The sequence below is a fragment of the Schistocerca cancellata genome, chromosome 5, assembly GCF_023864275.1.
Source record: "Schistocerca cancellata isolate TAMUIC-IGC-003103 chromosome 5, iqSchCanc2.1, whole genome shotgun sequence".
In the NCBI taxonomy this organism is placed as follows: domain Eukaryota; kingdom Metazoa; phylum Arthropoda; class Insecta; order Orthoptera; family Acrididae; genus Schistocerca; species Schistocerca cancellata.
This window is the reverse complement of record NC_064630.1, coordinates 395,147,629-395,171,025: the sequence shown is the minus strand read 5'-3', so window position 1 is coordinate 395,171,025 and position 23,397 is coordinate 395,147,629. Positions and strand designations below refer to the sequence as shown.

The following is a 23,397-nucleotide window of genomic DNA, read 5'->3' as shown; positions in this document are numbered from 1 at the left end:
GGACTATCTTTTCGAAGGTCTCCACTAATGCCACAGTGGACATTCGCCAGTGGCTAAAGGAGCCGAAAGCTGCTGGACAAAGAGCTTCACGGTCTTGCTCTGCGCCTGAAGCTACTTTGAAGAAGTCCCTAAAGAGAAGCGAGAGGGCAGGCAAACCAAGAAGAAGAATGTTAAGAAACAGGACTCTCCAGTGGCCCCAACACCACCACTCCCTAACGGTTCTGCATCTGAGGATGAGGTGGAGATTTTAGCGTCCCCTGAAGACCTGGGTCTCACTGATGCCTCATTGGCAATGGCAATGGATAAAGATACTCAGCTGGTGGCAGCAGTTGACGCTGAGGCATAACCTGTCTCCTTGGTCACTACATGCCTTCCCCAGTTCCAGAAAGCGTCATCATCCAGTGGAACAGCAGTGTTTTTTTTCTTCCACCTGGTTGAATTACATCAGCTTTTAAGCATTACACCTGCTTTTTGCATTGTCCTTCAGGAAACCTGGTTTTCTGCAATGTGGACCCCTGCCCTTCGTGGCAATCAGGGGTACTACAAAAACTGTCCTGCCTGTGACAGACTTTCAGGTAGAGCTTGCATCTTCATCCTTACCTCTGACTGTAGTGAACCTGTGCCCCTCCAAACACCTTTAGAAGCTGTGGCTGTCGACGGTGAGCATAACACAGGAAATTACCGTCTTTAACATCTACCTCCCTCCAGATGGTAATGCACCGCCCCATGTATTGACTGCACTCATTTTGCAACTCATCCCATCTTTTCTCCTTCTGGATGATTTTAATGCCCAGAACCCTTTGTTATGGGGTGGCACCAAGGTTACTGGCCAAGGCAAAGGTGTTGATCACCTAGTAACTGAACTCAACCTTTGTCTCCCAAGTACAAGTGCCCCCACGTATTTCAGTGTGGCACATGGCATCTGTTCAGCCATTGATCTCTCAGTTTGCAGTCCTGGTATTCTCCCATCTATCCACTGGAGAGCACATGATGACTTGTGTGGTAGTGGTCACTTTTCACTCTTCCTGTCCCTACCCCAGCATCCCTCATCTCGGCGCTTTCCCAGGTGGGCTCTTACCAAGGCTAACTGGGACACTTTCACATCCGCTACCAACGTTTGGTATCCATTACATTTCACCATCAATGAAGTGATCCACATCGTCACTAATACCATTGTTGCTGTAGCTGAATCAGCAATCCCTTGTTCCTCTGTTTGACCCCAGCAGAAGTCACTGACTTGGTGGTCGTCGGAAATTGCTGTGGCCATTAGAGACTGTAGGCAGGACGTCCAATGTCATAACTGCCACCCCTCCCTGGAGAACCTTATTGTCTTCAAATGGCTCTGAGCCCAGGTTCACCTCCTCATCAAACAAAGGAAGCAGGAGTGTTGGGAATGCTGCGTCTCCACCATTGGAACATGAACCTCCTCCTCCCAGGTTTGGACCAAGCTCTGCCGATTTTACGACTTGCAGGTGCACCTAGAATTTCCACAAATGGAGCTGTATCTGCCAGTCCAGACGTAATTGCAGAGCGTCTTGCTCAGCATTGTGCTCACATCTCTGTGTCTGAGAAATACCATCCTAGCTTTCTACTCCTCAAACAGAGTGTGGAATGACAACACCTATCTTCTACTCCATGCCACACTGATCCTTATAATGCACCCTTCAGTGAGTGGGAATTTCTCAGTGCCCTGGCCGATGGTCATGACACATCCCCTGGCCCAGACCACATCCATTCACAAATGCTGAAACATCTGTCAGCGGATTCCCAATGCCGCCTCCTTGCCATCTTCAACCTCATCTCGAGCTATGGAGAATTCCCATTGTAATGGCGGGAAAGTATCATCATTCCAGTGCTAAAGCCTGGAACAACCCACTAGATGTTGATAGCAATTGTCCTATCAGCCGCACCAACATTCTGTGCAAGCTGCCCAAACGTATGGTGAGCCGAGGGTTGTTTTGACTCCTTCTGGCTCCATCCCAGGATGGTTTTCGTCAAGGACACTCCCCCATCAACAACATGGTGGACTTGGAGTCTGCCAATCGTTTGGCCTTTTCCCAGCGACAGCACTTTATTGCCATCTTTTCGACCTGATGAAGGCCTACAATACCACTTGGCAACACCACATCCTTGCAACTCAGCATGAGAGGGGTCTCCAGGGCCTGCTCCCGATTATTACACAGAACTTTTTGTCGCTTGGCACTTTCAGATTTCGCGTCAGTGCTTCCCACATTGCACCCCAATGGGGTCCTACAGGGATCTGTCCTTAGTGTCCCACTCTTTTTAATTGCCGTCAATGGTCTTGCATTAGCAGTAGGATCGTCAGTATCTCCCCTCCTCTATGCTAACAATTTTTGTGTTTCCTTCTGCTCCTCTTCTATTTTTGCGACTGAATGCCATCTGCAGCAAGCTATTCGGAGGCACAGTCGTGGGCCCTCTCCCATGGCTTTCAGTTTTCGGCTGCAAAAACTTGGGTCATGCACTTCTGTTGTCATCCTACCATCCATCCTCATTCAGAACTTTACCTCAATGACCAACTACTAGATGTAGTGGAGACTTGCCGCTTTTTGGGACTGGTCTTCGTTGCCCACTTAACTTGGCTTCCCCATCTTCGTCAGCTTAAGGACAAGTGCTGGCAGCACCTTAATATTATTCGATGCCTGGGCCGCACTGACTGGGGTGCTGCTCGTCCTACACTGCTGAAGCTGTACCAAGCCTTCGTACAGTCCAGTATCCTAACAATAATCAGGAGTAGAAATTAGATCAGTTAATAGTACAGTCAGAATCATTGTGATCAAATGAAGAGCAGCTGAATACGTCTTTTAGATACATTGATTTGTTACCATATGCAAATTGTAGTATTGGAATTTGTAATTTCTAGTTTCACTGGATAAATTCTTGCCACAGTTTCAGAATCTTACAGGAAGAATACCTGTTTCATCAAGTAGGATATTTAAAGTTATGCAGGATACTCAGTTGTAATTGGAGAAACTGTGGGGTTATTATCACGATATAGTAAAGTCACTATGGATTAAGATCTTTTATATTCTTAAAGAAAGTACACAATATTCAGTGACAGTGTCTGTGTGCCCTGTACCTGCCACACAGATAAGTTTATCCTTTCTGTTAGAACACTTGTTACACAATGAGTCTACCACTTTCTCTTTGAGTAGGAATGCTCATTACTTTTGTGTCAGTTCTAACTAGTATTATCTAAGATTAAGAAAAAGTAATATGGAATTGAAAATCACAGTTGCACTATGTAAAATATTTTTAGGGTGCTGAGGATGACCTGGACACCATACTCACAGCCTATTACCCCCCAGGTGCTCTCTTGGCTCATGAAGAAGTTCCATGCCAGCAGCTTCCCAACACAATGCCTGGTTTTACATTTGAAGTTGTTGTTTCTGATGCTTTGTCACCAAGCAAATTTTGGGTTGTTCTCAACTATGACAGCAACTGTGCTGCCTTTGATTGTCTTGTTGATGCAATGCAGTAAGTATTTATTATACTAATTTTGATTTATGCCAGAGCACAACATAAAGTTTTGTATAAAGATTATTGTTACAACTGAATCTTTTAGTTCTGTGTTGACTAAGAGTGAATGTCATTATGCATAAAATTGTACTCTGCCATCAGACATTTGTTGCTTAATCATTTGGCACAAAGATGATTTGTGTAACTTCTAGTTATTACAAATAATTTTTATGTTGACCACAGCTCATTTATGACTTAACATAGGGCAGACTTACATGGAATAAATACAGAATGAGTTCACATCTATATTTGATCCACCCTCTCACTTTCTTGATCTGTCAGTATGTTCTTACTGGATGCTCCTTACTGGTTTCTTACATGTTAATACAACTGAAGGATAAATTCTTGCACTCTGTTCACTGAAGTCATTGTGATGATGTACTCTCTCCACACTCTCTTATGATGGTTGGAAAAACCATCAAACCTGTTATATTTAATGCTTACTCTGACTATTCACAGCAGTAGACAACTGAGTCCACTTTTCATTAGTATAGTCAGCTTAGGGCATGGTATTTCGGGAATTGTTGTGTCATCAAAGAAAAGTGAATGAAATAAAACATAAAAAAAAGGAAATCCTCATGTTGCTCACACACATTTCTTCTGATTGTTGTTGTTGTGGTATTCAATCCAGATACTTGTTTGAGCAGCTCTCCATGCTACTCTGTCCTGTACAAGCCTCTTATTTCCGAGTAACTACTGCAACCTACATCCTTCTGAATCTACTTAGTGTATTCATCTCTTGGTCTCCTTCTATGAGTTTTACCCTCCACACTTCCCTCCAAATTGTTGATCCCTTGATGCCTCAGAACATGTCCTGCCAACCGATCCCTTCTTCTGGTCAAGTTGTGCCACAAATTCCTCTTTTCCTATTCAGTACCTCCTCTTTAGTTATGTGATCTACCCATCTAATCTTCAGCATTCTTCTGTAGCACCACATTTCGAAAGCTTCTATTCTCTTCTTGTCTACACTGTTTATCGTCCATGTTTCACTTCCATACATGACTACACTCCATACAAATACTTCCAGAAAATACTTCCTGACATTTAAATCTGTATTCCATATTAACAAATTTCCTTTCTTCAGAAACACTTTCCTTGCCATTGCCAGCCTACATTTTGTATCCTCCCTATTTCGACAGTCATCAGTTATTTTTCTTCCCAAATAGCAAAACTCATTTACAACTTTAAGTGTCTGGTTTCTTAAACTATTTCCCTCAGCATTGCCTGATTTAATTCTACTGCATTCCATTATCCTTATTTTGCTTTTGTTGTTGGTCATCTTATATCCTCCTTTTAAGACACTGTCCATTCCGTTCAGCTGCTCTTCCAGGCTTCTGCTGTCTCTGACAGAATTACAATGTCATCAGAAAACCTCAAAGTTTTATTTGTTCTCCATGGATTTTAATTGCTACTCCAAATTTTTTTGTTTCTTTTACTGTGTGCTCAATATAGAGATTGAATAACATTGTAGAGAGGCTTCCGATTATCAAATTGATAATGCATTTGAAAGCGGGTACCCCGTTTCAAGAACTTCTCTTCATCCTCTCCTTCTGTATTTAGGGAGTTAATATGACGATGAACAACTCATAAGCCAGAATACTGAATTAGAAGACATCAGCTGTTTGCACAAATCTCCTAGAATTCCAATGTAAGAAATGGCAAGTTTCCAAAACATAATCATAAATGAATTATTGTTTGACGTGAGACATACTGGTCAAAAACTGTAGTCATTTGTTTGTTGTTGAACAGAGTTCTTCCAGCAAAAACATGTGCAGAGTCATGCCTGAACTGTTCAATGTTGCCATTGTGCCACAACCAAGCTTGTGTTCTCTTCCAGCATTAGATTATTGCACAGCATTTGATGCAGAGGGCAGCCCCATGTCTATCTGACTGCCTTAGCCGAAGGACAGGTGGCAGCTGTTCTGGCAACACTATGGTGATATGTGACCAATGCAAACTGACAAGTTAATTTAATTAGACTATAATTTTTTATTTTTTATTAAATTTTTACAGATAATATGATCATTTCATTAGTTAAAAGAATTTCTGCAATCCCCTGTTTTTAACAAGTGATTAAAGTTTACATTCATAGCACTGAATAAGAAAGTGCTGTAAGTAAATGATGAGCTTTAAAATAAAAGTGCACTCATGAAATAATTGCTCAGTGGGAACAGCTGGGTCTCAGGGGAGTGCTTCCATTTAGAGTACTGGGCCTCAGGCATACATTGTGCTTTTGTTATCTATTCATCTGACTCTTGTAAATACAGGAATCATTATAAGTATCAGCAGTTCAGTTCCCAATCATTTCAGAGCTTTCTTATATCTCACCACACATTTAACTTAGTAGGGCTACTATTGTTATAAACTCTTGTTGCAGAACAGCTTCCAGCTCTGCCATTGCATCCTTCCAAAGTGAGAACTTCCCAATGATTGTTATGTTTATAGAAGTAACAAGACATTAAATAATTAAAGGAAGAATGGCAGGCAGCTACATTTCCTTGTTTAGTCAGAACACTCTGTAAACTAATTAGCTTTTACAATGTTCCATGTGACTTGTGTTTGTTATGCATGTTGTATTACAAATATGATACAAGGAATCTTCATAATACTCTTCAGCAAGTGTAAATGGATGCTTGAGTAAAAAAAATGAGGCATACATAGTCTCATTTTTGGGAAAATGCATTTATGTGTTTTGTTTACTGTAAATAATGCAAGTAGCACACATCAAAACATTGTTTTATTATATGTCTGAGAATATCCTTATAAGAAAGATTCAGTTATGATGAAAGTTCCCTCTGTTGGTTACTTTTGCAGAAAAAGATTCTGACCCAAATTGAAGAGCAGTTAGAATTTGAGGAAAATCAGACTATGTACATGTTATCTATTTTCATTGCTAGAATTTTTCAAGGATATGCTTTAAATTGGTAACATACCAAAACATTGATTAAACCATACCATTTCCTTCATTGCCAGCACTTGAGCTGCTGGTTTAGTCATCATCATTTTCAGTAGTGTATTTCATATGCTCTTCATTAATTCCATGCTCTAATGTTAGATTGAAATACAAGGTGTGGGATATGTAAGGAAGATTTTTGAAGGACTTTCTGTGTATCTGTTATTTTTGCTTCAGAATGGCCATAGGCTCCAGCGCAATGGTAATCTTGCAAAGTCCACATTTCTCTAATCTTTAATGTCAACCACGGAGTATTTGAATTTCATTACTATTGGACAGATACATTTTACGTTAAGCCTGTGCATTTGCAGCCTCTTTATTTTTTTTGTCCATCAGAAGCCCTTTCTATGTGAACGGCAAGTTCTTTAATCGACTTAACAAGTGACACAATCATTGATTTGTATTCTCACCATCTAATATATTTTATTGTTCACAGCTTTTGGCACTGGCTCCACCCAGTGATCAGGCACATAAATGTCATTCTTGTAACACACTTTCTCATTGGGAGCAACATTGATATCATTTGGAATAAAATTTTGAGCCGTTCTCATAAATAGTTGCACGAAATTCCCTGTCTCTTTGTTAAGAAGATAACATCTGTCATCCTTCCTTTTCCTACTAAAATATTATTCTTTTACATTCTCATTAACTGCAGCTCAGGCAAAGGCAAATCACAAAGATGAGCAGCATCAAGATAGTACAACAGCGATTTTTATAAGCTTTGCTAATGGTGTGTTAGATTTGTTGCCACCAATCTAATTGTGGCACTGCATCACGAAATTTAGAATCAGCCTATTTCTTTCCAAATAGAGGAATAAATGATTGACCACCATTTACCAAGTTATGTAGTGGAATGATAATGGCCTGAAACATATATGATCTGAAAGTTATGTGATTAGGTCAATGAAAAATTGATTTCACTTCTCAGATATTGGACTTACTATGCAGTAAGATGCAGGTACTTTATGTTAAGGATAGATTACAAACACGTTTGGTATGTTACACCACAGGACGGCTTCGCCACGGTACCAGACCACATCTATGAACTGCCGTCCAAATTACTTTTCACTTCTCAATAAATGAAATTATGTTTAAGATTCGGATTTCACTGTGAAATGATAGTCAACATCCAGTTAAATTCATCATTATTATTTTGATATTACCACATCTATAATTGGAATAAACTTACAATTGATTGTTGTCAGAATGAAAAACAAAAGAGCCATATTTGTCACAAAAAGAGTTTAACTTCATAATGTCAAAGGTCGCATATCACTTTCTTTTTCGTAGACACATCTTGCTATAAGAATATAAATATGATAACCCCAGTTCAAACTCCTTTTTTGTCCTTCATCTACAGAATAATACTGTCGTTTAAAGCACAGTTTCCCAAAAAAGTTTAGCGTCACATTTCATCTCATGTTTTGACCATTTCTATCAAATAATCCTCGTACATGTCTTGAAGAAAGATTGGGACCAAAATTAAGTAGCACCTTATGTTGTTCAAAGATAGCATAGTATATCGTCCCTCTAAAAATTGCTCATCCTCTTGCATTTGTCAGTCATACATTTAGGAATGTGAATTACTGTTTCACCAGGCCAGCAACTATATTGGACCATGCTACTTCTCACATGTTCAAGATTCATGCAAAATACATCCCAGATATTAAAAAATATTATTATTATACATTTACCCATGTACATATATGTACATATTCTATGTTTTGATTATTTATTATGTTTTAGAATGGTTTTTGCTTATCTTTTCCCTTTTTTATAAGCCATGAGCAATGCCACTTTTTCTGTACATTAGCTGTTTTATATGTTATAAAATTTTGGACGCTAATAATATTCTAACCACAAAAACACACAGACAGCGATGGCCATAACACATTAATACACTCCTGGAAATTGAAATAAGAACACCGTGAATTCATTGTCCCAGGAAGGGGAAACTTTATTGACACATTCCTGGGGTCAGATACATCACATGATCACACTGACAGAACCACAGGCACATAGACACAGGGAACATAGCATGCACAATGTCGGCATTAGTACAGTGTATATCCACCTTTCGCAGCAATGCAGGCTGCTATTCTCCCATGGAGACGATCGTAGAGATGCTGGATGTAGTCCTGTGGAACGGCTTGCCATGCCATTTCCACCTGGCGCCTCAGTTGGACCAGCGTTCGTGCTGGACGTGCAGACCGCGTGAGACGACGCTTCATCCAGTCCCAAACATGCTCAATGGGGGACAGATCCGGAGATCTTGCTGGCCAGGGTAGTTGACTTACACCTTCTAGAGCATGTTGGGTGGCACGGGATACATGCGGACGTGCATTGTCCTGTTGGAACAGCAAGTTCACTTGCCGGTCTAGGAATGGTAGAACGATGGGTTCGATGACGGTTTGGATGTACCGTGCACTATTCAGTGTCCCCTCGACGATCACCAGTGGTGTACGGCCAGTGTAGGAGATCGCTCCCCATACCATGATGCCGGGTGTTGGCCCTGTGTGCCTCGGTCGTATGCAGTCCTGATTGTGGCGCTCACCTGCACGGCGCCAAACATGCATACGACCATCATTGGCACCAAGGCAGAAGCGACTCTCATCGCTGAAGACGAGACGTCTCCATTCGTCCCTCCATTCACGCCTGTCGCGACACCACTGGAGGCGGGTTGCACGATGTTGGGGCGTGAGCGGAAGACGGCCTAACGGTGTGCGGGACCGTAGCCCAGCTTCATGGAGCTTCGCCGATACCCCAGGAGCAACAGTGTCCATAATTTGCTGGGAAGTGGCGGTGCGGTCCCCTACGGCACTGCGTAGGATCCTACGGTCTTGGCGTGCATCCGTGCGTCGCTGCGGTCCGGTCCCAGGTCGACGGGCACGTGCACCTTCCGCCGACCACTGGCGTCAACATTGATGCACTGTGGAGACCACACGCCCCACGTGTTGAGCAATTCGGCGGTACGTCCACCCGGCCTCCCGCATGCCCACTATACGCCCTCGCTCAAAGTCCGTCAACTGCACATACGGTTCACGTCCACGCTGTCGCGGCATGCTACCAGTGTTAAAGACTGCGATGGAGCTCCGTATGCCACGGCATACTGGCTGACACTGACGGCGGCGGTGCACAAATGCTGCGCAGCTAGCGCCATTCGACGGCCAACACCGTGGTTCCTGGTGTGTCCGCTGTGCCGTGCGTGTGATCATTGCTTGTACGCCCTCTCGCAGTGTCCGGAGCAAGTATGGTGGGTCTGACACACCGGTGTCAATGTGTTCTTTTTTCCATTTCCAGGAGTGTACATCTAAAAAAAAGGTACTTGCTATGGAGTGGCATATTACTAGTCCAATAATCCTAGTCAATTTCAGTATATAACTGAGGGTGAGGCTGGCCAGGCCCAGTTCTATAAGCTGTCAGCTTGCTGGTAAAATGCATAGCGTAAAGGCAGCACACGCATCTATGAGTGACAGCGTCTGATGCTTCTAGCAACTGCCAACTTCTGTGGCACACCTTACAACACTGTGTCCAGATTTCGTGTGTGGAATCTATGTGGGTCACTAGAAATATAAGCTTTTTATTTCAGGCTAAAGAGTGGTAAAACTTTTGTTTCACCCAATTCTGTTGCCAACCATTCAGAACCCGTTCCTAATTTTATATCTACTAGTGTTAATTAGGTTTTATAGTTTAAAAAATTCGTATATTAAGTTAAAATTCCACCTAATCTATTATCACTAAATTATTTTTGTAAAGTGATTAAAAAAGGTCTCAAACACCTTTTTTCTTATATAATCAAAATTCAGTTCTTCTTATCTTCATTGTTATCCACAAACTTATGTATAAAGAACCCACAAACAGCATGATTCAGTAATGCCCTCATAGGGAAAGCATTTCCTCCCAGGTAACTTCATCTATGGGCAGACGAGGAACAGGCTCTAACCATTAATTTTCTCTTTGATCTTATATATCAAATCAGAAGTCAAATAAAGAGGAAACTTATTCATGATTATTTCAAGTACTCCAAGACATTCAACCCACTTTGCTCGCTTAAGTGAATCTGTGAAATTTATGGAAAACCCTCAGTTGGGTTGGCTTCCGGGTGAAATTTATATAGTAAGATCCACTTAATCTGTTGTTCATTTAAGAACTGCTTCCATTTATTGATTATGAAATTAGAAGTATTGTCTAACAACCTGTCGATAGGCTTTTCCACAGTTGATATGTAATCATATAGCTTTCTTTTAATGATTGGAGCTGCAGCTGAGGACTTTACAACATACAACTTGACGTATTATGAAAAGTGTTGTATAAACCTACCAGCTCCATACTCCTTCTCTAGCCAAAGGTAATGGTCCATATAGATCAGTAGAGACAATATGTAATGATTTCATAGGTATTATTGGCTGTAATTCCATTCTGCAACATTATTCATAGGTTTAGCCTTCTGGCAAATTAGGCAGTTTTGTAACATTTGTTGTATATGCCTCAGAACAGTAGTAAAATAACAGTATAAAGCAACTTTCCTTGCACATTTTGAAATACCAAAATCTCCTCATGCATGATGTGTGTACCAGATTAGTACATCTTGACTATTAGCTCGTGTATATATGCACCGTGTATCAGAAAGTATGTTCCATCTAGAGAACAATGTATTATCCTTCAGCTTATAATGTGGTAATTCCCTTTGGTCCTGATTCTCAGTAAAAAGTAGCTTCACTTTCAATCCTGTAATAACTCCATGTTTCTACACATGTCCAGGGAGTACTGTTTACAATTACTATGCTTCATTAATAATATTCTATAGTCTGAAGTTCTGCTACACTAGGCCTTCGAATACTGGTAAACCTTATGTACCCTTCATGCATACAGTTTCAAAATCATATTCTTGTAAAAATATTGTCCATTGAGCCAATAGAGTATGAAACAATGTACAGGTCAAAATAAAGCGTAATGGCTGATGGTCACAGCAAACTTTTGTATTTTCGACATGTAAATAATAACTGAACTTTTTGAAAGCGCACACCATAACTAATGTTTCTAGTTTTGTGGCTGGATATGCACATTCACATTCTGACAGAGTTCCAGTAGCAAAACATATTATCCTTATTTCATGTTCATTTTATTTTTGATGAATTTGAAAAAGACATGTCCCCAGGCCAGAATGTCGGGAAGGTGTAAAATTTCAGTGTGCGAACTTGTACATGTTTGTATTTAATTGGCTCTAAATCTTCCTGACATTCTTGTGTCCACTTCCATTGTGTGTTCTTCTTTAACAGATTTACCAGTACTAAGCTATTCAGTAGCCGATTGGGCAGGAAACATTGAAAAAATGATCATAGCTCTAGGAAAGCCTTTAGTTGTTTTCTTGTTCTGGGGAAGCTCGATTCTTTTACATTTCTGTGGCTCTCTCTTGCTGCCTGTACCTTCCACAAATGCAGTTCAGAGCATTTCAGTCTGGTTATAAATTTTAAAGTTATTGACAGGCGTCCTATTTTAGAATACGGAAAGGCAAATTAAAATCTATATTGAAACATTGTCTGTAGGCCCATTCGTTAGTAACCTGCAATTCTCTTTTCCTACATACTTGCAAATATAGATCATTTCTGAAATAAATTAACGGTACATATTGGCTTTACATAATCATTACAAATCATAAATAATTTAGGAGTGAAGATCACTCACCAAATAGCAAAAGTATTTTGTGTCACTGAGAGGCACACACAAAAGAGAGAGAAAACTTGTTAGCTTTCAGAATAAATTTTTTGTTGAGCTAGAGTACAAGTGGTTGGGAGTGGGAATGTCATAGAGTGGACGAGGATGTTGTGTAGGTTGAGTGGGTGACAGGGAAGCGCTTTAGGTGGTTTAGGTGGTGTGGGAGGCATCTCGCGTTGGATGTACCTCATTTCCAACATGATGATAGGTAATCAAAACCCGGGTGAAGGATGTGGTTCAGTTCTTCCAGTCTGAAGTGAACACTTCTTTGTGGTTGGTTTTCCAGTCTAGGATGATATGACGAGGGGATATTCCTTTGTAGCTGATTCTTGGAATGGTGGAAGGATTAGAGGTGTGTCAGGGTATGGCACAGATTTGCAATACCTTCAGCATTTTGGGCACAGGAATTCTCATCACTGCCATCATGGCATACATGTGAAAGCTTACCCTCACACACACACACACACACACACACACACACACACACACACACACAGTAACTTATTCAACTACCACTACAACAATAAAAATAATAGCATATTATTTTATGTGTTGCTTCTTTAGAATAAAGAGGACAAAGCATATAAAAAAATTGTCAAAAGTGGTTGTTGGAATTACTAGCATAAAGTATAATATTTAACTGTTCATCATTGCATCAACAATGGGGTTCAAATCTCTTCACTGCAGCTTCTGTCTTTCTGGCTTTAAGTTTGTGGGACTTAGCCGTGATATTCTAATGAAGTTGAGGAACACATTATTTTAATTTTGATTGAAGTTGAATGAAACTTAAATAAAATGCTTTTCACAAACATTTACACAATGCCTAAACTGTCATGAATTGCCTCTGTAAATGAATTCCTGTGAACTAGTTTGGCAGACGCAGCCACCAATCTAGAAGACTATTTCTAAAAGTTAAAACCAATCCACTTGTTAATGATATTACAATTTGACTAAAGTTACAGGTACTCAAATTTATAACACTTGAGATGCACTATGGTGTATATAATAAAGTATAAAAACAGATTTGTTACTCAGGAAAACTGAACGTGTAAGGGCCACTATAAAAGATCAAACAGTTTGTCAGTCTTAACTAGTTTGTCAAATTATTTGGCAGTGTATGGCTTTTATTTCATATTTTTGTCAAGCATAGTGCATGTTTGAGAGAAATTTTGATTGATGGCGAATTTGATAAGATGTTGTATGGTGTTGTGTCGATGTTTTACGACATGTTTAGTGAGGAAGTTTTTATTACACTATATCTTAGTGTATCACAAATTTCCACAATTGTGAGCATATGATCAAAAGAGTACATGAATAAAAACAAAACAACACTGGTAATGATGGAAATGGCAGAGGTGTTGCCTCTTGAAGAGCCATATATTACACAGGAAGATGTTAAGAAGAAAATTAGCTTCCCTAGCTTAACAAACAGTGGGGGTGCGATAAAATAAAAAAGAAATAAAAGTTGATTTTTCCAGAACTATTGTTCAATTTGATTGCTTTGTTAGCTCCAAATATCATATCCTTACATTTTTTTCTTAAACACATTTAAGCAGTAAAGGTGATAACACTATCCCCGTCTGTAACACCAGTCTTTACTTCCAATGGCTGACATACTTTTCACATAGATTTCACTTTAGATGTAGTGCTTGTTACAGTTTAGACTAACTTCGCTTCAACACCAAATTCTCTAACAATTATATATATAGTTTCTCTATCTACAGAGTGAAATACTTTCTTGGAATCAATAAATAATACTATTACAAGTTACCCTGGTTAACATTGTGTGGTGAATGATTAATTTTGTGTTAAAGATCCATTCTTCCCTTTCAAGAACCAACTCAATATTATCTACTTTTATTGTCTTCACAATTATTGTAAACACGAAATATCAAATCACTATCTGCCAAGTTCAGCACTAGATAAATAAGTCTCATTACCTGCAGAACAAACAAATCTCATTTTTTAGAAGTACACTAGTCTATTATCACATTCCAGAACATGATTCTTTTTCCCCCTTGTCTTGGTTACAGCAATCAAAACATAGCTCAATAATGTAGAGATTGTATAGTCTCCATTTTTTACTCACACATCCAGGACATGGCTTTTTTTCCCCCCCTTGACTTGGTTACAGGAATAAAAGCATAACTCAAAAATTTCAAAATTGTATAGACTCCAGTTTTTACTCGTGCATCCATATTTGGGACCACACTTTTTGGCTTAGTGAAATTATTCATCTTTTGTTAATACCTTAGTTGTTGGTGGGTCTTACATGCTAGCATCTGTATTTTATATTTTTTGTATGAACTTAACATCAGGATAGAAATATTTTGCATATCTTCTGTAGTAATTTGTTGTTATTCTGATTGTTTGGATATTGCTTTCATTGTCACAGCTAATGGAGTTATATCCATTGCTATAATACATATGCAAGTCTTGCAATAAGTACTTCTTGATCACCAAAGAAATGAAATATTTTGTCATTCTTCACAGCACGTTCCATGTAATTTTGCCACCGAGGCTTCTGGGCTAACCACCTTTAAATTACCTCTTATTCTCTTTCAGTTTGATTATAAATAATTTAGATTTTAATGACTAAACCAATCAAGTTCGTATAAAGTGACACATAATGTCAGTTTTAAAACCATTCTATCACTGTGGGTGAAGAATAGTACAACAGTTCATAGACAGGCTTATTGGTGTTATCATGAAATAATTGTTTTGTCCATATACCAATAAATATGCATACATACGGATTTATCCTCTTCAGTTGGGCACAGATTGAACATATCAATGTAATTCTAGGTAACTGCAAATCATAATATAATATTTTATAGGCATTAGGAAGCAACTTGTATTAGAGTACATGCCTCCCTTCAGGTCTGAAATTTGGGCACCTTTCTAAGTACTGAAAGGCAATGGTAAAAACTATGTTGTATGTTTTCTTCTTGTTTTTGTTGAACTTTATTCAGGTCATAATTATATGATAATAGTGAGAGAGTCTTTCCAACATGCAACTTTGTAAGTCAGTTAGTTAGTAAAACACTGTTTCCTTTTAACTTCATAGACTGAGAAGCTATTTGACATTTCCATTAGAATTTAAGAAGTACTTATTGGCTATATTTTGAAACTGCTTATATGACTTAATGTATTTCAGGTCATTCTATAGTCTCCACAGTGAAAACTACAAGATGATTGAACCTACAATTTGTGTGGGACATTATTGCGTGTGCCCATATAGGGGCCAGTGGCATCGAGCTCGAATAAGTAACATCACAAATGTATCGGAAGTGCAAGTAAGTGTAGGCCTGGTGCATATACTGTACTGGTCTTGATGGTTACAGCTAATGAATATGTAATATGACATTAGAAACTTATCAGAATAATTTAATACCGTTTTCATGAAAACCATATGTGTAATTGGGAGATGATGTAATATCTGCTGGCAGAGTGGCGATTCTTCTGGAAAACCTGGAATTCTCAGGAATTAAATTTTACCTGGAAAATATCAGGAATTTTGCAAAATCTCAAGAGTATTTTGTGTTTCTAATGTAATGAGGAAAGAATGGTCATTATTGTAAGATGCTCAAAGTTCCGCATCCCCCCCCCACCCACCCAAGTGCTTTGCTCATTGTTAATTTGTCATGAGTATCTTATGGCAGCATCTTCCTCCCCATATCTGGAATTCTCAGGGAATCCTCCCCCGAGCTGAGCAAGGTTGATGAAGTCTTTTGTTCTGCTGCTGAGTGGGGATTATGCTTCAGTCTGTTAGATAGTGTTACCTCGTGTGAATATTCCAGCTGCACACTAGTGTTCGTTCTGTGTGCTGACAAAACATGTTCTGCATATTTTGGTGTGGCAGACAATACAGAATGGAGCACCTGTTAAGGAAATCTGCAGCTGAAATGTAAAAGTACTGAAAGAAACATTTAAATGAGTGGCCGTTAAAAAAAGCAAATCCAAGAGGATTTCATATTTCAAACAGAGATGTTGCTTTAAGATCAGCTTTGACACCACCAAATACGAGTGTGATTTGAAAAGTTCGCAGAACAGAATAGGAAAAAAGTACTTCCATCATAGAGACTTTTTTTTTATTTTTCAATGTAGTCTCCTTGTAGATTAATGCACTTGGTCCAACAATGTTCCAGTACCTTGATCCGATCTCGAAAATTAGTGTCCTCCAGGGTGGCAAAATAGTTGTCAACTCCAGCTATCAATTCTTCATTTGAAATGAATCTTCATCCACCAAGAAATATTTTCAGTTTTGGGAAGATATGGAAACCTGACAGAGCCATACCAGGTGCATAAGCCAGGTGTGGCAACCATTCATACCTTGGTTTGTGTAATTTTGCCATGGCGATGGCACATGTGTTCAGACATGCATTGTCTTGATGGAAAATGACTTTCTTCCTTGCTAAACCTGGACATTTTTTCACGTATCTTTTGTTCCAATTTGTCCAGGAGGTTAGCATAGTATTCTTCAGTAATTGTTTGACCAGTGGGGAGATAATCTACAAACAGAATCCCTTTTGCATCCCAGAACACGGATGCCATGACCTTTCCCGCTGATGGGTTGTCTTTGCTTTCTTTGGTGGTAGAGAATCAGCATGTTTCCACTGATTTGACTGTTGTTTTGTCTCTGGGGTATAGCAGTGCACCCACGTTTCATCTGTGGTCACAAATCGGTGCAAAAAATCTTGTTCATTTCTCCTAAAACGGGCCAAACATTGTTCCGCTATGTCCATTCTCATGCATTTTTGATCCACCATCAGGAGTCACGGACCCATCTTGCAGATAATTTTTTCATTTATAATTCTTCAGTTAAAATGTGATATACCCTTTCAGATGACACCTGGCAAGCGTGAGCCATTTCACGCATTTTCAATCGGCAATCCTCCATGACCATTTTGTGCACTTTTGCAATGATTTCTGGAGTAGTGACACACCTTGTCCAACCACAGTGTGTGTCATCATCTAAGCTCTCCCAACAGAATTTGAATTCATTTGTCCACTTGGCACAGTTGAATATGAAGGACCACAATCCCCCAGTGTATTCTGGACATCAGCAAGAATGTCCTTTTTCTTTTTTTAATTTATTTACATGTCAAGTTCCATAGGACCAAATTGAGGAGCAAATCTCCAAGGTCATGGAACATGTAAGTACATGAAATTACAAAATAAAAGTAATAACAGGTAAAAGTAAAATGTTTATGAACCCGAAAAAAGTCTATGCATAAGTTTAAGTAAACACAATCAACAATACAACAAGAATCAGCTTAATTTTTCAAGGAACTCTTCGACAGAATTGAAGGAGTGACCCATGAGGAAACTCTTCAGTTTCGATTTCAAAGTGCGTGGATTACTGCTAAGCTTTTTGAATTCGAGTGGTGGCTTATTGAAAACGGATGCAGCAGTATACTGCACACCTTTCTGCACAAAAGTTAAGGAAGTCTGATCAGAATGCAGGTTTGATTTCTGCCGAATATTAACTGAGTGAAAACTGCTTATTCTTGGGAATAAGCTAATATTGGTAACAGGAAATGACAGTAAGGAATATATACAAGGTTTACAACTTTGCTTCCGCTGTTTTTTCCCCAACATTTGAGGCTTTAATGAAACAAATTGGTTACACATGTATCATTCAAAGTATTTTCCATTGCTGGTCACTACTTTCTCCCATCTTTCGGGCTGTGTACGAATCCCGTGTCAAAAAAATTGTTGATCTTTTGAAGTGATCCGCGAATTGATCCAATTTGTGACTTCTCCATGAGATGGTCAGCCAGGCCATCCACCATTGATCTAAACCGGTGATAGTCATAGGGAGCAATCTCTGGAGAATACTGCGGGTGGGGTAGGACCATTTTAATGTTTCCAAGTACATTTTGACTTCTTTTGCAACATGGTGTCGAGCATTAATGTGCTGCAAAATCACTTTATCGTGCCTCTTGCTGTATTGTGGCTGTTTGTCATTTAATGCTCTGCTAAAACACATTAATTGCATTCGATAACGAGCACCTGTGGTTGTTTCACTTGGTTTTAACACCTCATAGTACACAACGCCAAGCTGGTCCCACCAAATGCAGAGCATGATCTTGGAGCCGTGAATATTCAGTTTGGCCCTCGACGTGGAAGCATGACTGGGATAGCCCCATGATTTATTGCATTTAGGGTTATGGTAATGAACCCATTTTTCGTCCCTGGTCACAATACGATGCAGAAATACCTTCTGTTTTTGCCTCTGTAGCAACTGCTCACAAACACACAAACACCATTCAACGTCACTTGGTTTCAGCTCATGCAGGACCCAAGTTCCTTCTTTCTGAATCATGCCCATAGCCTTGAGAGATTTTGAAATGGCTTGCTGTGTCACTCCCACTAATTGTGCCAATTCTTCTTGAGTTTGACGTGAGTCTTTACTCAGCGATGTCTCCAGTTCTGCATCTTCGAAAACATTTTCTCTTCCACCACTGCTGATCTATGATGTTAAAATCACTGTTTTAGAAGCGTTGAAACCACTCACGACACATTCTTTGACCAATAGCGTTCTTGCCATATGTACTTGAAAGCATTTGATGAGACTCAGCTGCTGTTTTCTTCATACTGAAACAAAACAGTAACACCTCCCACAAATGATGAGAATTAGACTCGTAAACTGACATTTTCAATCAAGAACAACTTTATGATGTAGACACAAATCGACTAATGTTTGAATGAGGTTATGTTGACCGAGGTCCAAGCTAACTGCCTGACGTCTGCGATCTGTTTCCGACCACTAATTATTGTTGTCGCCACCTATCGGCAAACAGTGGAAGCAAAGTTGTGCACCTTGTATATTGAGAGGCCAATGTCAAAATACCCAGAGTCGTGAACAGTGGTTGACAAGATGTTCATGAACTTAACACCACTTATTGTCCAAACTACCTGTTTCTGAGCCAAAAATATCCTTTCAGAATTGGAAGTGCTTAATCACTGCTTGAATCTCAATTTTTTACATCTTCACAAATCACTACGCGGGAATAACCACAGAGCCATGTCACCACCACAGCTCTCTTCCAAAAGCGCTGATGAGGCACGTGTTTACAGGCAACAGTCCAATGAATATCACGTGAACATCTTGTTGCGCTAGCACTGACCTCTCATGGTGATTCCAAGAACTTTTCAAACCACTCTCATAATGAAAACATGCTAAGAGTTAAAAACATCCTGTGTGTTTTGTCATTGAAAGATCCTTGAGACTGAGACAACTACTGTGCCATGAAGCACATTGCTGCACATTTTAGTGGAGGAACTGAGTGTGAAACATTTCTGTTTGATATTTTTGCTGTGGTTTGTCACAGCAGACCAAAGGAAAAATAGTGCTACTGTGAGTTGTGGCCAGAAGGAATAATTTACAAAATGACACAGATTTTCTTTCTGATATTGAGAGTGAAATGATGCGTGTGATTATTATGAGACAAACAATCAACAGCAAAACTAGTATCTGTCAATTATAATCAAGATCAGAAGAGCCATACCATTTGGAATGAGATATGAAGAAGAATCTTTTTGTTTCCTTGATGTGACAGAAATCATAAACAAAGAATTTTTTTTCGGCCAATACTATATATATCTAGTATTGGCCGAAAAAGTTCTTTGTGTATGACACACACACACACACACACACACACACACACACACAAAGATGATGTAACTTACCAAACAAAAGCGTTGGCATGTTGATAGACACAGAAACACACACACAAAATTCGAGCTTTCGCATCCAACAGTTGCTTCATCAAGAAAGAGGGAAGGAGAGGGAAAGACGAAAGGATGTGGGTTTTAAGGGAGGGGGTAAGGAGTCATTCCAATCCCGGGAGCAAAAAGACTTACCTTAGGGGGAAAAAGAGACAGGTATACACTCGCGCGTGCGTGCGCGCCCACACACACACACACACACACACACACACACACACACACACAGAGAGAGAGAGAGAGAGAGAGAGAGAGAGAGAGAGAGATCCATCTGCACATATACAGGCACAAGCAGACATATGACTCCTTACCCTCTCCCGGTGTGTGTGTGTGTGTGTGTGTGTGTGTGTGTGTGTGTGTGTGACAAAAAATATTACATTCTGTGAGTCCAACTGTTTTAACTTCAAACAGTGTGGCAGTTGTTCCTCACCCTCCGCTTCCACCAGATCTTGCACCTGCTGACATTTTCTTATTCTGGCATATCAAGGAGGAGCTAAACAGCTCTTCGTTGTTGGTAATAATTTCCATATAGAAGTTTCATATCGTAGCGCAAAAGGATTTAACAGATTGCTAGCACCATGAAATTTGAAATCCCCATATATTCATAAACAAGCTGAGAAGGGCCTTATTAGCACCTCTTTTTGTAATCTGTAAGAGCATTTTGACTAAGATGAAAATAACAATTAATACTGTTATTCAAAAGTTACAGTTTTTTAATTTTCCAGTACATAGGCAACTTGTAGCACGCTCTGAAATCGGTAAAGTGACAGAAATGTTTAGTAGGAAATGAAAGCTGAAAACAGAAGCTGGTGTTGTAAGAGGAAGAAATGTGACATTTTTCAAAGCAGATGCTTCTTTCATAATATTCATATGCACCTGTGAAGTATTCTAGAAGTATTTATGATAATTATCGTTTTTAGTAGGTTAATCCTTGTCGGAATTTGTTGTTAGTGTACTTTGCGGAACTAAGTCAATTCTTAATACAGGATTTGAGAAATTTTGTCTTTGATGGTTAGTGATTATTGGTCAAAAGATATATACAGGGTGGTCCATCTGAACTTTCGGATGAGATTATCTCGAAAACACCACATTAGGTAAAGATAGTGGGTAAGACAAGTTTGTAAGCTCAAAGGGGGACATCAAATGATATTAAATGTGACCCCCAGCCCCCGCCCTCTTTGGTGGGGCAGGGGCAACTTTTAAATCTTAAATGGAAACACCCATTTTATATGGCAGATGCGGCTTCTTCATAAAAAAGTAATCAAGTTTTGTCTGAAACATTTTTTAAACCATTGGACAGATGGCGCTGATATCGAGAAAAAAGTGAAATTGGGGAAGAACTCTGATTTATTTAGAATTATCCGAGAAAGACACACCAAATTGACAAAAAATGTGCATCAATTCTTGCATTGTGCCAAATTAAGCTATTTTTGTACAAAATGTACTGTATCCTACTTTTAGCGTTACCCCAGAACAATGACATGGATATAGTAGAATGATGTTCCCATGGGGTGCTTCGTTAGTGTGAGGCCCCTTGCCTCTCACAAGTTGGGGTGCTTCATTAGTGAGAGTCCCCTTGCCTCTCACAATTTGGGGTGCTTAATTAATGAAATTAGCCATGAAGAAATTGTTCAAAATTATCCCTATTTGCTTCAGTGCGTAAAATCAATCATCTGCAAAAGTTGTCCACAGTTTTGAGCAGCACGTCCCGTGGTATGGCTGCACATGCTCTTTGAATGCGTTGCTCCATATCGTTTCGGGTTGTGGGCTGTCTTTCATAAATAATATTTTTTAAATAATCCCACAAGAAAAAATCAGGAGATGTTAGGTCTGGTGAATGTGGAGGACACTTAATTGGTCCTCCGCATCCTATCCACTGACCAGGATACCGTAAATTTAAAACATTCGGCACATTTTTAGCATAATGGGGAGCTGCTTCGTCCTGTTAAAACCACATTCGTTGCCTATTTTCTAAATCAACATCTTCCGTTAGCTCCAACAAATCATCGCGGAGAAGTTGTAAATAAGATTCCCCAGTAATATTTCCGTCAAAAAAATATGATCCTATCAAGTAACCATTTAAAATTCCACACCACACCATTAACGACCATTTGTTTTGATTGTCAATGGGTCTGTGCCAGTGTGGACTGACAGGGGACCAATAATGACAATCATGATGATTTAATTCACCATTGTTTTTGAATGTGGCTTTATTGGTGAACATAATGTATCTAAAAAAATCATTGTCACCTCTTATCATTTCCAAGGCCCATTGGCAGAAATGAATGCATATTTCTGCGTTAATGCCTGTATCAGTGTGATATGAGACGCATGATATTTATGTGCCTTCAAAATCCTCAAAATAGTTGATTTTGGTATTCCAGTTTGTCTCTGAATCGCACGACTACTCATTTCGGGATCCAGTTGAACACAGGCGAGAACGGTAAGGGTACAAGCGTCATTTTCATTGTATTCACAATGACGAGGTGGACGCTGCATTTATCCATTTTGAGCTCATTGAATGCAATTTCAAATAATGTTTTCGCTTGGATGTCGTCTGTTTGGGAAACAATCTGCATGCAATTGTGCAGCTGCAGCGTAATTGTTATGGCATTCACCTAAAATGAACATCATATCAACATTCTCTGTGGGAGGATAGTGAGCCATGTTTCACTAAAGAATAATTTACTTTCGTCAGTTGATGTTTATGGTTCACTATCTGAAAGTGAAGTGACGTCTGATCGCATTGCACCGACCTTTATACTGAGCCATAGTTTGCTGTTTGGTCGTGGTAGCACCACAGCCGGGTCAGTAATGCAATTGTGAAGAGTTCCCTGATGAGATTTTAATGCCATTCAGCTCCCTCCATTAAAAACTGTGGCGGATAGGATACATTTTATTTAAAAAATAGCTTAATTTGGCATAATAAAAACATTGGTGCACATTTTGTGTCAATTTGATGCGTCCTTCTCGGATCATTCTAAATAAATCAGAGTTCTTCCCCAATTTTACTTTTTTCTTGATTTCAGCACCATCTGTCAATGGTTTAAAAAATGTTTCCGACAAAATTTGTTTACTTTTTTATGGAGAATCCAAATCTGCAATAAAAAATTAGGCTGGGGGTCACATGTAGTATCATTTGATGCCCCCTTTTGAGCTTATGAACTCGTCTTACCTGCTATTTCTTTGCGATGTATAGTTTTTGAGATAATCTCATCTGAAACTTCAGATATTTTAACACACCGGTTTTGTACTGAGCTGTTTCTTGGTATTGTTATGTATCTTTTTTTGAGAACATATTACATTAGTAATATTTCTGCAATTATTGGAAGGGTCAGATTAAGCAACATTAGGAATGTTGTTGATTAATTTTGTATGGTGCTACAGTGTTATTGAAAGATGTGGAAAGCCTATGTTTGTTCAAAAGGGTATTGCCTTTTAGCCAATTTATTCTCGCCAAA

At 39.3% G+C, this 23,397-nt stretch overlaps 1 protein-coding gene across 2 annotated transcripts in view; it reads left to right on the top strand.

The window, feature by feature from the left end:
• The window catches only part of LOC126187710 (uncharacterized), a 130,953-nt gene that overhangs the window by 89,250 nt on the left and 18,306 nt on the right, over positions 1-23,397 (top strand). For both annotated transcript variants that reach the window (XM_049928955.1, XM_049928956.1), the window contains 2 exons: positions 3,278-3,495; positions 15,363-15,501. In XM_049928955.1, coding sequence (XP_049784912.1) covers positions 3,278-3,495; positions 15,363-15,501 — 357 coding nt within the window. The remainder of the gene's footprint in view (positions 1-3,277; positions 3,496-15,362; positions 15,502-23,397) is intronic.